The 15,964-nt window shown below is 46.1% G+C and overlaps 1 protein-coding gene across 1 annotated transcript in view; it reads right to left on the minus strand.

Moving 5' to 3' along the window:
• LOC132836010 (adhesion G protein-coupled receptor E3-like) overlaps window positions 1-15,964 on the minus strand; it is a 67,607-nt gene that overhangs the window by 21,287 nt on the left and 30,356 nt on the right. Inside the window, exons 6-11 of the mRNA XM_060855203.1 lie at window positions 11,466-11,591; window positions 9,972-10,146; window positions 8,079-8,174; window positions 6,811-6,998; window positions 2,829-2,993; window positions 160-351 (exon numbers count right to left, since the gene is read on the minus strand). Coding sequence (XP_060711186.1) covers window positions 160-351; window positions 2,829-2,993; window positions 6,811-6,998; window positions 8,079-8,174; window positions 9,972-10,146; window positions 11,466-11,591 — 942 coding nt within the window. The remainder of the gene's footprint in view (window positions 1-159; window positions 352-2,828; window positions 2,994-6,810; window positions 6,999-8,078; window positions 8,175-9,971; window positions 10,147-11,465; window positions 11,592-15,964) is intronic.

A 15,964-nucleotide genomic window follows, 5' to 3' on the forward strand; every position in this document is an offset into this window, starting at 1 on the left:
TTATGTCTAAGACTGGGGCAGACTGATTTCTGGTCTTACGGTGGGAGCAAGGAGATGGAGGGAGCTGGAGGCCAGGCATGATGACAGAGCGGTCTCGGTGGTCTGCTCTGGGTTTCTGACGCCTCTGTCACTCACAATGCATTGTACTCCTTCCCTTACCTTGTTGGTAGTTGCTGAGATCCCAATGAGGAAGAGCAGTTGAGCCATAAACAGACACAGGCACAGGTGGGTGTGGATGGTGGTGCGTGTGCTGTGGATCGCTCGGCACATCGTGAAGGTGACAATAGCGATGGCAAGGCACACCAGGGAGGTAATGATCCCGAGGTAGGTGATGGTGGTTAGACCAGGACCCTATAGAGTGAGAGAGTGACCAGTTGTTAGACAGACTTACTCTGAGCTCCATGTTTTAACAAAAATGGTGGATTTAGCAGACAGTCAGTTGTGAAACTGCTGGTCTCCAAGAAACAATTCCATGTTGATCCTCCCTCTCTCTGACATCTCCCCTGTAAGACCCTGTGTTGGATTTTTCCATGTTTTTTTTACCAAGAGGTGTTTATGGGGATTGTTGCAAGCATTTGGAACAGCATCATTAAGTTGGGAGTGTCTGTTGGGTTTTCAGATAGGTTTCGTTATTCTGTTTTTCTTTTGTTTGTGTTCCATTTGGTGATCTTGCAAATAAACTCTGATTTGTTTAAAACTGAGTCGTTGGAGCAGCTGCATCACCCCTGGAATATCCACTTTACACCTACTTAAAACAACCAGCACAGTTAGGGTCCGACTACTTCCCTGAAATGTTTTGTGGAGGGGTGGGGGGTGGGGGGGGGGATCTGGCCTGGTCCATAACACCCAACATTAACAACATCTCAAACGAAAGCAAAAATACCGCAGATGCTGGAAATCTGCAACAAACATAGAGTGTGCTGGAGAAGCTCATCAGGTCTGGCACCATTTCTGGAGGGAAATACAGAGTTCGTTTTTCAAGTCCAATATGACTCTTTTTCAGAACCGTTCTTCAAAAGGAACAAAACATTAATTCTATTTCTCTCTCTACAGATACTGCCAGACCTGCTGAGTCCTCCATTATGCACAGAACTTGGTTTGTTAACAGCATCTCCCTCTTCAGGTGAGAATCTGATAGCTAACCCAGTTACTACTGGAATACAGGGAACATCTGAAAAAGCAATTTTATGCCCACACCCTCAGAGCAACTGGGTCGTTTGGAATCGAATCTCGCTCCACATTCCAATCCAATTACCCAGATAAAAAAATGAGGTCTGCAGATGCTGGAGATCACAGCTGAAAATGTGTTGCTGGTTAAAGCACAGCAGGTTAGGCAGCATCCAAGGAATAGGAAATTCGACGTTTCGGGCATAAGCCCTTCATCAGGAATGAGGAGAGGGTGCCAGGCAGGCTAAGATAAAAGGTAGGGAGGAGGGACTTGGGGGAGGGGCGATGGAGATGTGATAGGTGGAAGGAGGTCAAGGTGAGGGTGATAGGCCAGAGTGGGGTGGGCTGGAGGGGTCAGGAAGAAGATTGCAGGTTAGGAGGGCGGTGCTGAGTTGAGGGAACCGACTGAGACAAGGTGGGGGAACAAGGAATGAACTCAGATTTCTCCAGTTTCCTCATTCCCTCCAATCACAAGGAATGAACTCAGATTTCTCCAGTTTCCTCATTGACATGATCGACGATGCCCTCCACCGCATCTCCTCCACTTCCCGCTCCTCCGCCCTTGAGCCCCGCTCCTCCAACCGCCACCAAGACAGAACACCACTGGTTCTCACCTACCACCCCACCAACCTCCGTATACAACGTATCATCTGCCGTCATTTCCGCCACCTCCAAATGGACCCCACCACCAGGGATATATTTCCCTCCCCTCCCCTATCAGTGTTCCGCAAAGACCACTCCCTTCGTGACTCCCTCGTCAGGTCCACACCCCCCACCAACCCAACCTCCACTCCCGGCACCTTCCCCTACAACCGCAGGAAATGTAAAACTTGCGCCCACACCTCCTCCCTCACTTCCCTCCAAGGCCCCAAGGGATCCTTCTATATCCGCCACAAGTTCACCTCCACACACATCATCTATTGCATCCGCTGCACCCGATGTGGCCTCCTCTATATTGGGGAGACAGGCCGCTTACTTGCGGAACGCTTCAGAGAACAACTCTGGGACGCCTGTACCAACCAACCCAACCACCCCGTGGCTCAACACTTTAACTCTCCCTCCCACTCCACCGAGGACATGCAGGTCATTGGACTCCGTCACTGGCAGAACATAACAACACGACGGCTGGAGGAGGAGCGCCTCATCTTCCGCCTGGGAACCCTCCAACCACAAGGAATGAACTCAGATTTCTCCAGTTTCCTCATTTCCCCTACCCCCCACCTTGTCTCAGTCGGTTCCCTCAACTCAGCACCGCCCTCCTAACCTGCAATCTTCTTCCTGACCTCTCCGCCCCCACCCCACTCCGGCCTATCACCCTCACCTTGACCTCCTTCCACCTATCACATCTCCATCGCCCCTCCTCCAAGTCCCTCCTCCCTACCTTTTATCTTAGCCTGCTTGGCATACTCTCCTCATTCCTGATGAAGGGCTTATGCCCGAAACGTCGAATTTCCTGTTCCTTGGATGCTGCCTAACCTGCTGTGCTTTAACCAGCAACACATTTTCACCAATTACCCAGATGTCAATCCTGTTAAATATATCTGCTTTTGGCCACATCACTAAAACCAGCCTGGGATGGAAATGGTGAAGAGAGCTGCTATTGTCAGCTACTAACCCTGATCTGGTTTATACTCGTCTTCACAACTTGCACACACCCCTACCTCCACCTTGTAGAGAGCGACCAGCACGGCAAAACTGCTGATGTGGGTGCAGCGACATAAAGTGTGCGACTCATTCGATAGCAATTTGAAGCAGCCACTGGTGGACCAGGCATTGATGTGGGTGTTCCAGTACACACAGACAGTGTAATCATCGACATCATCGACCTGTGAACAGACAGCGTTCAGATAACACGACACACAGAACAGGACAGAACAGAACATATGTAACACAAACTCAGTTTAACCACATACCCTTCTCTGTTAAATCACACACCTCTAACTCTAACTCTCTCAGGTACCTCAGATTCCTTATTGTAACAGTCTCTGATATACCCCACAACCCTCACAGTAAAACTCACTGATAAACCCCACACCCCTCACTGTAACAGTCTCTGATATACTCCACACTCCTCACTGTAACACTCTCTGATATACCCCACACCCCTCACTGTAACACTCTCAGATATACCCCACACCCCTCACTGTAACACTCTCTGATATACCCCACACCCCTCACTGTAACACTCTCTGATATACTTCACAACCCCGTTGTGACTCTCTCCGATATACCCCGCAACCCTCACAGTAAAACTCACTGGTATACCTCACACTCCTCACTGCAACAATATCTGATATACGAAACATCCCTCACTGTATCAAACTCTAGTATACCTCACACCCCTCAAAGGAACACTCTCTGATATACTCCACTCCCTTCATTGTAACAATCTCTGATATACCCCACACACTTCACTGTAACATACTCTGATATACCCCACACCCTTCATTGTAACACATACTGGTATACCCCACACCCCTGACTGCAACTCTCTCTGATATAACCTAAAACCCTCACTGTAACACTCTCTGATATACCTCACACCCCTCACTGAAACGCTCTATGACACAACCCACCCCCTTCACTGTAGCACTCTCTGATATACCCCACACCCCTCACTGTAACACTCTCTGACATACCCCGCACCCCTCACTGTAACACTCTCTGATATATCCCACACCCCTCACTGTAACACTCTCTGATATACCCCACACCCCTCACTGTAACACTCTCTGATATACCCCACACCCCTCACGGTAACACTCTCTGATATACCCTACACACCTCACTGTAACACTCTCTGATATACCCCACACCCCTTACTGAAACAATCTCTGATATACCGTACACTCCTCACTGTAACACTCTCTGATATACCCCACACCCCTCACTGTAACACTCTCTGACATACCCCGCACACCTCACTGTAACACTCTCTGATATACCCCACACCCCTCACTGTAACACTCTCTAATATACCTCGGACACCTCACTGTAACACTCTCTGATGTAGCCCACACCCCCCACTGTAGTACTCTCTGATATACTCCGCACACCTCACTGTAACACTCTCTGATATACTCCGCACACCTCACTGTAACACTCTCTGATATACCCCGCACCTCGCACTGTAACACTTTCTGATAAATCCTTTGTTGGTCTCTTGCTGTGTATGATAACTGATTTCCCATTAATGGGGCTGTGTCATCATTGTATACTATTTCATTATATATAAACAGTATTTCGTGTTGGAATATTAAAGTGACTTTGCCACTTTCTTGAAGGGTTTCAGAGATAAAAGTTTTCAGAGAGTCCTTTTGGAAGGTTAATCTAACCCCTTATATGTCCGAGAGTAAGTGACTGTGCTCCCCCCCTCCAGTGGGGTTTAGGGCAGGTGATAGGTGCATTGCAAGGCATTAGCCATCATTGAATTTGGCTCAACAAAATCTATAGCTTGAAAGCTTTCAGGGCAGTTTTAGAGGTGACATGACTGATCCAAATGAAATATAGTTTTTCTCCCACTTTTATAACAGGATAGTTCAGGCAAAACCCAGATCCCTTCATCTGAAAGCAGCTTGTGATACTTCCTGTTGAGGAATGATAGTTCAAATTTTGCAGCCCTTTATGAAGCTAAGAAAGTCTAAGCTCTCAATATGGAGAGGACTAATGTGAGAAAACTCGTTGTCATAACTCAAGTTGCCCAACTGAAAAGAAACATTGTTTATTGTCAAACACAAAAATAGAGTCACTACTTGCGTATAGATAGGCCGGTCCCAGTCTGGGACAGACAGTTCTGTACAGCCACTCTGGATCTGCTTTACAAAGGGCTCAGGTGATGAGTTCTTGCTTGTGAATGGAATTGCCTGTTACCAAGAGAACTCATATGCAACAAACTCTATCAGGAGATTAATTTAATGATTCTCCTTGGGCCTTGTAGGAGTTGTTATTAAGAACAGTACAGCACAGGAACAGACCATTCAACCCTCCAAGCCTGCGCTGACACGTCTTCCCCTTCCATACTAAAATAAACTCTTTGCATCTCACAGGTCAGAACTGGGGAGTAGCTGTTGAGTCAAACATAATGATTTAGTGCAGAAGCATTATACCCCTGGATTTGAATCACTCTAAAGTGATCGGGGACTTTGTGGTTAAAATTTTTCAAACTATATTTAAGTAGTTTGGTTTGTTGTTTTAAAATTTTCTGTAATGAACATGTATCTTGCAATTACGAAAACCTGCAGCCTTATGTTCTGTTGAATGACTGTCTTAGAGTCAAAGACTCATAGAGCTGGACAGCACAGAAACAGATCCCCTCGGTCCCACTCGTCCATGCCGACCAGATATCCCAACCTAATCTAGTCTCATTTGCCAGCAACCTGTCCATATCCCTCCAAACCCTTCCTATTCATATTCCCATCCAGATGCTTTTTAAATGCTGTAATTGTACCAGCCTCCACCACTTCCTCTGGCAGCTTATTCCATACACGCACCACCCTCTGCGTGAAAACGTTGCCCATTAGGTCCTATTTAAATATTTCCCCTCTTACCTTAAACCTATGCCCTCTAGTTTTGGACTCGCCCACCCTGGGCAATAGACGTTGTCTATTTATCTTGTCAATGCCCCTCATGATTTCATAAAATCGAAAAGTGTGGTGCTGGAAAAGCACAGCAGGTCAGGCAGCATCACAGGAGCAGGAGAATCAACGTTTCAGGCAAAGCCCTCTGTCAGGAATGATAAAGGGCTTATGCCCAAAACGTTGATTCTCCTGCTCCTCAGATGCTGCCTGACCGGCTGTGTTTTTCCAGCACCACACTTTTCAACTCTGATCTCCAGCATCTGCAGTAAACACTTTCTCCCTGGTTTTATGAACCTCTATAAGGTCCCCCCTCAGCCTCTGATACTCCAGGGAAAACAGCCCCAGCCTGTACAAGCCTCTCCCTGTAGCTCAAACTCTCTACTCCCAGCAACATGCTTCTCTGAACTGTTTCAAGTTTCACAACGTCCTTCCTGTAGCAGGGAGACCAGAACTGCACACAATATTCCAAACGTATTGTTTCATATATATGTCAAAAAAAAAAATCAATCCTGCCAGATTTCGGTGGTGGCTCAATGGTTAGCACTCGCAGCGCTACGGACATGATTTCGATTCCACCCTCGGGTGACTGTCTGTGTGGAGTTTGCACACTCTCCCCGTGTCTGTGTGGGTTTCCTCCCACTGTCCAAAGATGTGCAGGTTAGGTGAATTGTCCATGCTAAGTTGCCCATAGTGTTTAGGGGTGTGTGGGTTAGGTGCATTCGTCAGGAGTAAATAGCGTGTGGAATGGATCTAGGTTGGTGTGGACATGTTGGGCCAAATGGCCTGTTTCCACACTGGAGAGATTCTGTGATATTTCATGCTGGGATCTCATTTGTCCTGTAGCATTATGGATGGGCCAAATGGTCTCCTCTTGCCCCCATACCTTATGGATGTTACATGAGAGTCTGCTTTAACTGAGTTAGTTAACTGGGTTCTGATGAACAGTCACACTGGATTTGAAACACTAACCCTATCCCTGTCTCTCTGCACAGAAACTGCCTGACTTATTGAATTTCTCCGGCATTATCATTGCGATGGAAGTGAAGGCTCCCTGAATTTTACCAACCTCTTTGTTCATGATGGTGAAAGTGATGATTTGTTGGGTTTGCTTGGAGCTGGTAACCGTGGCGATTAGCACCTTCGAGTTCAGCTGCAAATATTCAGTCCCGTACTTTTTATTGCTCATTTCCAAACCGCTGTCTCCCACAAGCATTTCCATTTTGCTGCAAGTGATGAAGGAAACAGCTGCAAAATCTGTCAGGGGAAGAGGTTCATGGTGTTACTTTCGACATACAACTTGCTGTTGTTTTACTGGGTGGGGTTGGGATGGGGGGGGGGGGGGGGGGGGGGGATAAGTATGTGCTGTCTCAGACCTTCTACAAGTTGCAGTATTTCTTTATGAAGTGTCTGTCATGTCTTTTTGGCTCAGTTCACAGCATTCTCCCCTAACTGATTCCAAAAGGTTGTGGGTTCAAGTCCCACTTGAGCCCAAAGACCAGGCTGACCCTTAGCAAGGGAGTTTTTCACAAAACTGACATCTACTCTCAAAGTGTCTGCCCCTACGGTCTGGAGGGCAGATATGGTGAGGCAGTGAATGCTGGCCTGGCTCGCTTTTCATAAATTAATAAACCATTGAAAGACCTTCACGTTTCCTCGGTGTTTGAGAGTCACGTTCAGAAGCCACATGACAACAGATTGTAGTCAGTCAGGTTTATTTGAAATCGCAAGCGTTCAAAGCGCTGCTCCTTCGTCAGCTGAAGGTCACTCTGAAAGCTTATGGTTTCAAATACACAGACACCTCAGAGAGCGGTGAGACTGAACGGGTTTGTAGAGAAAGGGAGGGATGTGTTAGGGCTGCCCCCATGACTGAGCCGTGCAAAATGGCCGACAGCAGCCCATGGCTAATGCAGCAGAACATGGCCGACAGTAAAATATTGGGACGATAGCAACTCTATAGCTGAAGCTGCATAAGACATAAGTAATGTTACTTCTTATTCAAGGTCAGCTGCAGTTCTTTACACACTAGACACAGGTAAGAATATTTCAGACTAATCTCTCTTTAATTATTTAATTAATCTGCTACAACCATAACAGTAGGTTTTCATTAAGAATCTTCAGATAATCATAGATAAAGATTCTGAAGTAGTTACAGATCCACATATATATATTTTAAAAAATCACTAAAAGATTCAAACCAGCTTCAGTCAGTAAAAGTGTCCCCTGTATCACTGTAGAGAGGAACAAATACTGAGATTATCAGACATTGGAATGTGCTGTGGAACTTCAAGAGTTATAACTTCGGAGTTTATTTTTCAAGGAGAGAAAAGATCTTACCGTGACTGTATTTTTTCCACTGAAAGTCCATTTCATCCCCATCATCTGACAAGGTCGTGGCTCCATCAGTGGTCTGAAGGATCTGAATTTGGACATCTGAAATCCGATAACAGATGACAGTGTTTATCCTTCTCCTTTTCCACCCGCTGGTTTAGCCCGGAACGTGGGACTGATTTGAGGTTGACAGGATGAGGGATGCTGAAGGTGGGGGGGTTGGACAGAGAGAGTGTGAGCCTCCTTCTCTGTCCTGCCTGGCTCCCATCACCTCAAATTCAGGAAGGGTGATTGGCAGCACTCAGGGGGCCAATGGGCGGGTTTGTCCGTGGCCAACACAGAGTCTGGACCTGCACCCAAAGGGGCAATGTGTGATGACACTGCTTCTTTAAAAAGGCTATGTTGTCCTTGTTTATTTTCGAGAGGGGTTGTAAAGGCAGAGGGGCCAATATGTCCGAACTGGCTATGTTAGTATTGGCTAACTGACGACGATCAGGGAAAAGTGCTTTTAAGTCACTTGTATAATGGAAAGGGGGTGGCCAGTTCTCCCAGATCAGATTTTTTCTAGTTTGGTTTAGTTTTCACTGGGGAACTGGAGGAACAGCAGCCGGAGTGAAAAGCAGTCCCATTCAGCAAGTGATCCCTGGCTGATTCTCTCTGCCACCCCTCTGTCCTATAAGAACCTATGATTGAATTTGTCTTTCTTTTTGCCAAGGGGTGTGTTTAAGGGAAATCGGAGCAGCTCTTTGTTAAGTTAGATTACGTTATTCTAAATTCTGTTTTCCTTTGCTTGTGGTTCATTCGGTACTGTGTAAATAAATTCTGTTTTGTTTAAAACTAAGTGGTTGGGCCAGCTGCATCGCTCCTGAAATATCCACTTTACACCTACTTAAAACAACCCGCAGCGGTAGGGTCTGGGTTACTTCCATGAGGGGGTCAGGCCCGGTCCATAATAAACAGCACTGACAGTGAGCCAGTTGCCACTGCCACTTTAAATCCTAACCCCACCCGCTCAGTCTTTGCCTTTAATTAAACTCGCTATAACCTTGAGATTGGTCAGTCTGGAAACATGCGAATGATGCCAATCCACAGAACCGGCTGCTGCCGGTGTCTCTGATCCCAGAGCTTCGTTGGCAGAATGACAGAATTTTCACGGTGTAGAATGAGGACGTTTGGTCCAACCTGCCCTCACTGGTTCTATCCTCTACCGCCAATCTCTTGACTTTTCCCCTTAACCCCGCACACCATTTTTTTCCCAAATAAGCATCCAGTCCCCTGTTGGTAGACGATAAAGGAACAGTGATAGGCCACTCTGCCCCTCAATTATAGCCCATTAATATCCAATAGGAAGGAGATCATTTTTGAATGCAGTATTCCAAAAGAGGCCTAACCAATGTCCTTGTATAGCCACAACATGACCTCCCAACTCCTAGACTCAATGAATGTTTTGATAAATTTGGGACCCTGATTGAGGAGAAGTTTATGTTGAGAAAAGATCTCCAGACTGAGTCTTTGTAGAACACTTTTTCTTGCATTTCAATGGTACACACTTTGATACCAGTTAATCCATGGTTTACCAGCCTCTAAATAGCTATTCCTTTACAAATCTCAAATCTCAATTGCTCACAATCAATCAAATCTAACCCTAATCAATCTGAATTGAACTTGACTCTGACTAGTTCCGCCCACACTGTGCTATTTACACCCAGGTGAGGAGCTGCTCATAGACTTCATTGCTTGAGGGTCCTAAAGCATGAGTGAAGACCCGTTCCTCTCACCAGGAGCAGTGAAAGGCAAAAGCTTGGTTCCCTCTATACTGTCAGTGGACTGAGAAGGAATTCATTCCAGGACCTTCTCATCTACGCTCCTCCACTTACTAACCACAAGCGAGAAGCTTACCCATGTTCGTTGTTGCCATCTTGTAGTCAGTGGTGTTCAACTTCATCACAGTCAGTATGACAGTGCTCTCGAGCAAGCTGAAGAGTAGCGTCACGGTCTTGAGTCTCTGATTGCTGTTCATGTCGAACCATTCGGACTCCCTGTGGCTCATGTTGCTAACAAACTCTGCGATGTCCTGCGGAGTGAGAAGGAGCTCCTGACAGACTTGGGAACTGCCTTAGTGGCATTATCACTGCATTGTTAATCCAGAGACCCCAAATAATGCCCCAGGTTCAAATCCTGTCATGGCAGATGGTAGAATTGGAATTCAATAAATATCTGGAATTGGGAGTCTAACGTTGACCATGAATCCATCGTCAATTATTAGAAATCCCTATCTGGGTCACGAATGACGTTTAGGGAAGGAAATTGCCATCCTTATTGCTATGGGTCTGGCCTACATGTGACTCCAGACCCATAGCAATGAGGTTGACACTTAACTGCCCAATGGGCAATAAATACTGGCCTAGTCAGTGCTGCCCTCATCTTGTGAATGATTTTTTTTTTAAAATCAGAGGCAGATCAGGGGCCTTAAGGAATGAGACACCAGGATAACTTGGAGCCCAGGGGGATTTGGGTGGGGTTAGTTTCTGCCCTTTGGCAAGCCATGGCTAAGAGGGTCTATGTTCAAGGCATTCAAAGGTTGGAGCACACTGGGTGGGGAGTCTCCAGTGACTAAGGCTGCTCCTTTGAGAAGATGGCTGGTTCTGTCTTAGTCACCCATGAGGAAGATTGGGCAACAAGCCCCTGTCATCCTTCCAACAGTCATTTGTGCCGGAACTGGGAGAAATCCACGGGGAGCTGGAGAGGAAATGACAGAACCACAAGGAAGAGGGGAAATAAGGAGAGGCTCTGCCCTTTGTAGGGGACAGAGGAAGTAGGGACGCGGGAGGGGGAAGGAGCGAAGGAGGAAGGAGGACAGGGGAGGAAGGAGGGGATGGGGAAGGTAAAGGGTAGGGGCAGGTGGGAGGGGGAGGAGAGAGGGATGGGTAAAAGGGAGAGCGAGGGATGAAGGAGGGGCAGGTGGGAGGGGGAGGAGAAAGGGATAGTAGAGAGGGGGACATAGTAAAGGGGAGGGGGTGAAGGGATAATGAGGGGGAGGAGGGAGGGATGGGGAAAGGGGAGGGGTAGAAAGAAGGGATGAGTGGAAGGGAAGGGAAGGGATGGAATGGGGTAGGGGGAAAGGAGGGACATGTGTGGGGAAGGGAGAAAGGCTGCCTGAGGATCTTTGGTGAATTTCTGCAATGCATCTTGAAAATGATACACTCTGCTGCTCCTGAGCATCGGCGGTGGAGTGCGTGAACGCTGAAGTTGGTTGGGAAGGTGTGGTCTAAGGAACTTTGGTATGTTGCAATCAAAGTGACCCTGTGAGTGATGAATGGAGTTTCCAAATGCCAATGAAACAAAGTACCTGAACGTAAGATCTTAATGAAAGAAGGTCGCGAGGAAACTCACCAGCAGTGAATTTTGACTGATATTACTGTTTTTATAATTTTGACAATTCTTATTGATGCCAGAGGCAAATGTTAGGAAGGAACAGTAGGGATTATTTGTTGTTTCTTCATTTTGAATGTCATCATCCTAAAATATAAAGAGAAACAATTTAAATATCAGTTTAAGAAACATGTGGAAAAGTTTCAACGAAACTTCCTTTCTTTTCTAGTTTTCCCGAAGTGAGGTTTCAAAATCATCAGAAGTCTAGGGGAAACCTTACATTCTCGTCAAAGGATCAAGGACAAGGGGGCAGGGGTTTCATGGGATTTGCAGCAGGTGCAAGCGTGGCATGAGAAACGAACATTTTCACATGGCGCGCGATTCAAATCTGCCCAGAGATAGTTTCATGTGAGGGCTCAGTAAGACATCCTTTGTCAATGAGACGTAGTTGCTATGCTCAGTTGGAGATCAAATGTGAGGGGCCGAATGGCCTCCTTCTGCCTCAGAGCGCTCTACGATTCTGTGGTACCCTCAGCAACTGTGGACGAGGCAGCTTGGGTTCTCTTTCCCTGAGGCAAAATACGCAGTTCATTCAACCTTTCCCAATAATCACACAATCTCAGCTCTGCTGACTCTCTTCAAAACTTTTCCCTGACTTTCCCCAGTGAATCTCGACCCCGGTTGCTTAGGTAAGGAACTCTGTGCTTTTGTCAAAAGCAACAGATCAGAATTTCATCGTGACCACATGGAATCAAAATTTCTTTCACACAGTGAGCTTGGGACAGACAATTCTTTGGGATATTCCTCTGAGTATCTGCAAGGCTGAGGTAGGTTAGATTCAAAAGGAAATGCTATGAAATTGAAGGCATGTACTGTACCTTTAAGAGAGAGAGAATGTTGTTCTGAACTTACAAGCACCTGTCTACATGACTGGATGGCAGTCTCAGAGTATACTGGGAAATTGAAAATATGTAACATTTGGTTGTGAAATGGATAACTGAGCATTGATTGCTGTCTTGACAACAATTCAAATTTAACCAATTAGTTTAAACTATACCCAGGATACCAGAAGCCAATGGTATTTGAATTTTATTGTTTTGACATCTGGAAATCAATCAAATTATAAGAATCTAATGTGTCATGGGGGGTTTATAAACCAGGTACTTACGGGTGGCACAGTGGTTAGCACTGCTGCCTCACAGCGCCAGAGACCCGGGTTCAATTCCCACCTCAGGCGACTGACTGTGTGGAGTTTGCACGTTCTCCCTGTGTCTGTGCGGTTTTCCTCCGGGTGCTCCAGTTTCCTCCCACAGTCCAAAGATGCGCAGGTTAGGGTGAATTGGCCATGCTAAATTATCCGGAGTGTTAGGTGAAGGGGTAAATGTAGGGGAATAGGTCTGGGTGGGTTGCTCTTAGGAGGGTCCGTGTGGACTTGTTGGGCCGAAGGGCCTGTTTCCACACTGTAAGTAATCTAATCTAAGGTACCTTTTCATGTGAAACCACCTCATAATGAAAAGAAAGAAGACAACCAGGGAGATCAGCAGCGAGAAGAGTGATAACAAAGAAAAAGACTGAGATTAATATAATTTTAATAAGTGTCTTATTGGAAAAGCATATTTTTACAGAGTTAGAGTAGTGAATAGCAAGTAGTGAAGCGAAAAAGGGGGTTGGATTTGTAAATAGTTTTATTTTTGCTTAATATTCACTGTTAGAATTAGAAAAATAAATTGATTTTTTTCTTTAAATAGTCGAATTTGGGTGTTCTCCGTCGCAGACATTTTAACAGATTACAAGGTGAGGTGAGCCTGTCTGGGTGTTTGACTTAATTAACAGAGGGATTTGACTTAGCACTTCCCAGCTGAAGAAAGGATGGAAGGTCAAGTAGGAAAGTAGAGAATGATGGGAAGGACAGCTATGACCATATGCAATGATGGGATAGGCTGGACGGTGCCGAATGGCCTACAGTTACTCCTGTTTCTTCAATGTGCATGACCGACACTGAAGGGGAAAGGGATTTTCCAAGGTATCTCAAAGACGAAAAGACTTCCGACAACACTCATCCCCCATCATGAGCTTGGGAGAGACACGTACTTGGGGGAAGGCTATTGCTTGAGGAAGGATTTTGGGGAGGGGGGGTGGTGGGTCTGGTTAATTGTGCAGCACCGAGAGAAGCGAACATGCCACGTTCATTGACCAGGGGAGTACCCCATGCCAAGGGGTGGAAGTGTGAGTTGGGCGGCTATTCCGAATGGTGGAGTGTAGCTAGATCTCTTTGCTAGAGTTTGGGCCTCCCTTTGACGGTCTGTGATGAGGCATCCTCAGTAAAGTTCCACAAAGGTTAGATTAAATGAGAAAAAGATCCGGAATGGTGCCTGATGAACAAAACTCCAGCTCACAGAACCACAGGTCAATACACAATAGCCATGGTGTGGTCAAAGTATCTTATACAGACACAGCCCATAGATTAAACCCAGGACCATCTAAAACTCCAATCCAAATGCTTTCTAACTGAATGATCACAGGAGCTATATACAGGAATTATGACTTTAAAATCATCCCTTTATAATGTTTGTGTGTAAATTTAACCGCGTTTAAAAGAAAGCTGTGCTAAAAGAAACTATTTCAACATATTCCCAATGAATCTTGTGTCTTACTTCCTGACTTTACCTGCTAATCCTTCTTAGGTAGATCCCCTGAGTGTATCAAGACAGCAATCAATGCTCAGGTATCCATTTCACAACCAAATGTTCCCTGACCTGCTCTAACCTAGCTTCCCTCCCGGTATTCTGGGGAGATTGTAATGCTCACAGCTTCCGCCTGGTTTAGCCGGAGTGATTCGTGAACTGGTTGGGTAAGCGATTGATTGGAATACCCAGACTGCGCCTCTGAATGAGAAGAATCAAGTCCCACTCCAGAGCCCTGACCCCATGACCTCGACCCTCTGCCACTGCACCACTGAGGGAGTGCTACATCATCGGAACTGCTGACATGTGGATAGGGAGCGCTTGCCTGGCTTCTCAGGTGGATTTAGAACATCTTGCATGACGACTTACAAGAAGAGGGGCAGTTACTCCAGTGTCATAGCCCATAGTTAGCCCTTAGTCAACACCATGAAAATGATGATCATGCAAGTTATGAAATATATCGCCATTCCTTCAGTGTCACTGGGTCAAACTCCTGGAGTTCCCTCCCTAAGGGCATTGTGGGTCTACCTACAGCAGGTGGACTGCAGCGGTTCAAGGAGGCAGCTCACCCCCACCTTCTCACTAGGGATGTGCAAAAAATGCTGGGCCCAACCAGCGATGCCCACATCCCATAAGTGAATTGACTTGCTTCTCTCATTATATTTGTGGGCGGTGTATATGGACAAATTAAAGAGATGGTAGCGTGTTAGAAATAACATAACAACACAGAGTCCCAGGCTGATGCATCTGGTGGCATTACAATTCAATTAATTAGACATCTGAAACTGAAAGTTAGCCTCCGTAATGATGACCATGACAGCTCTTACTGATTAACACAAATCCAAGAAAAAAAAATATTCCTTCACTAATGTCCTTTGGGGAAGGAAATCTGTCACCTTTACAGAGTTAGGGAAGCATGGTGGCTCAGTGGTTAGCACTGCTGCCTCACAGCGCCAGGGACCCAGGTTTGATTCCACCCTCGGATGACTGACTGTGTGGAGTTTGCACATTCTCCCTGTGTCTGTGCGGGTTTCCTCTGGGTGCTCCGGTTTCCTCCCACAGATGTGCAGGTTAGGGTGGATTGGCTGTGCTAAATTGTTCCCAACGACCAGGCTAGGCAGCGCAGCCATGGGAACTTCAGGATTATGGGTAGGATGTTCTTTGAAGGGTTAGTGTGAACTCAGTGGGCCAAATGGACTGCTTCCACACTGTGGGGAGTCTGTGATTTTATGACTGGCCTTTATTCAGTTACGCAAACTGAATTTGGATGTAATGGGAGACAGTTGTTAGTCTATTTTTTATCCCAGGCATCTTAGAACAGAGCATGATTGAAATCATAGAATCCTTACAAAGCAGAGAGAGGCCATTTGGCCCTTTGAGTCTGCACTGATACCCTATCCCTGTAACCCCATATTCCCCATGGCTAAACCATCTAACCTACACTGAGCACTATGGGTAATTTAGCATGGCCAATCCACCTGGCCTGCACATCTTTGGACCAGTATGAGTTTTGTAGTAGCAATTGTTTGACAATATCTCTGCACAAGCATCATTAGCAAGGAAGAGGGACAGCCTCAGAGGTGATTGTCCTCCAGTCAAATAGATAATGCAGCATATGGGCATGATAAATAAATAGAAACAGAAACATGTAGAAAATAGGTACAAGTGTAGGTCATTGGGCCTCTCCATTAGGGTCAATTCTCCATCTCAATGCCATACTCCTATTCTCTCCCTTTACCCAATAACACCTTTGACATCTTGAAATTTATCTATTTCTAGCTTCACTCCACTCAGTAACCTGTCCTCCACTGTATTACGTGGTACCAAATTCCAAAG

The sequence above is a fragment of the Hemiscyllium ocellatum genome, chromosome 45 (genome assembly GCF_020745735.1).
Source record: "Hemiscyllium ocellatum isolate sHemOce1 chromosome 45, sHemOce1.pat.X.cur, whole genome shotgun sequence".
Lineage (NCBI taxonomy): Eukaryota > Metazoa > Chordata > Chondrichthyes > Orectolobiformes > Hemiscylliidae > Hemiscyllium > Hemiscyllium ocellatum.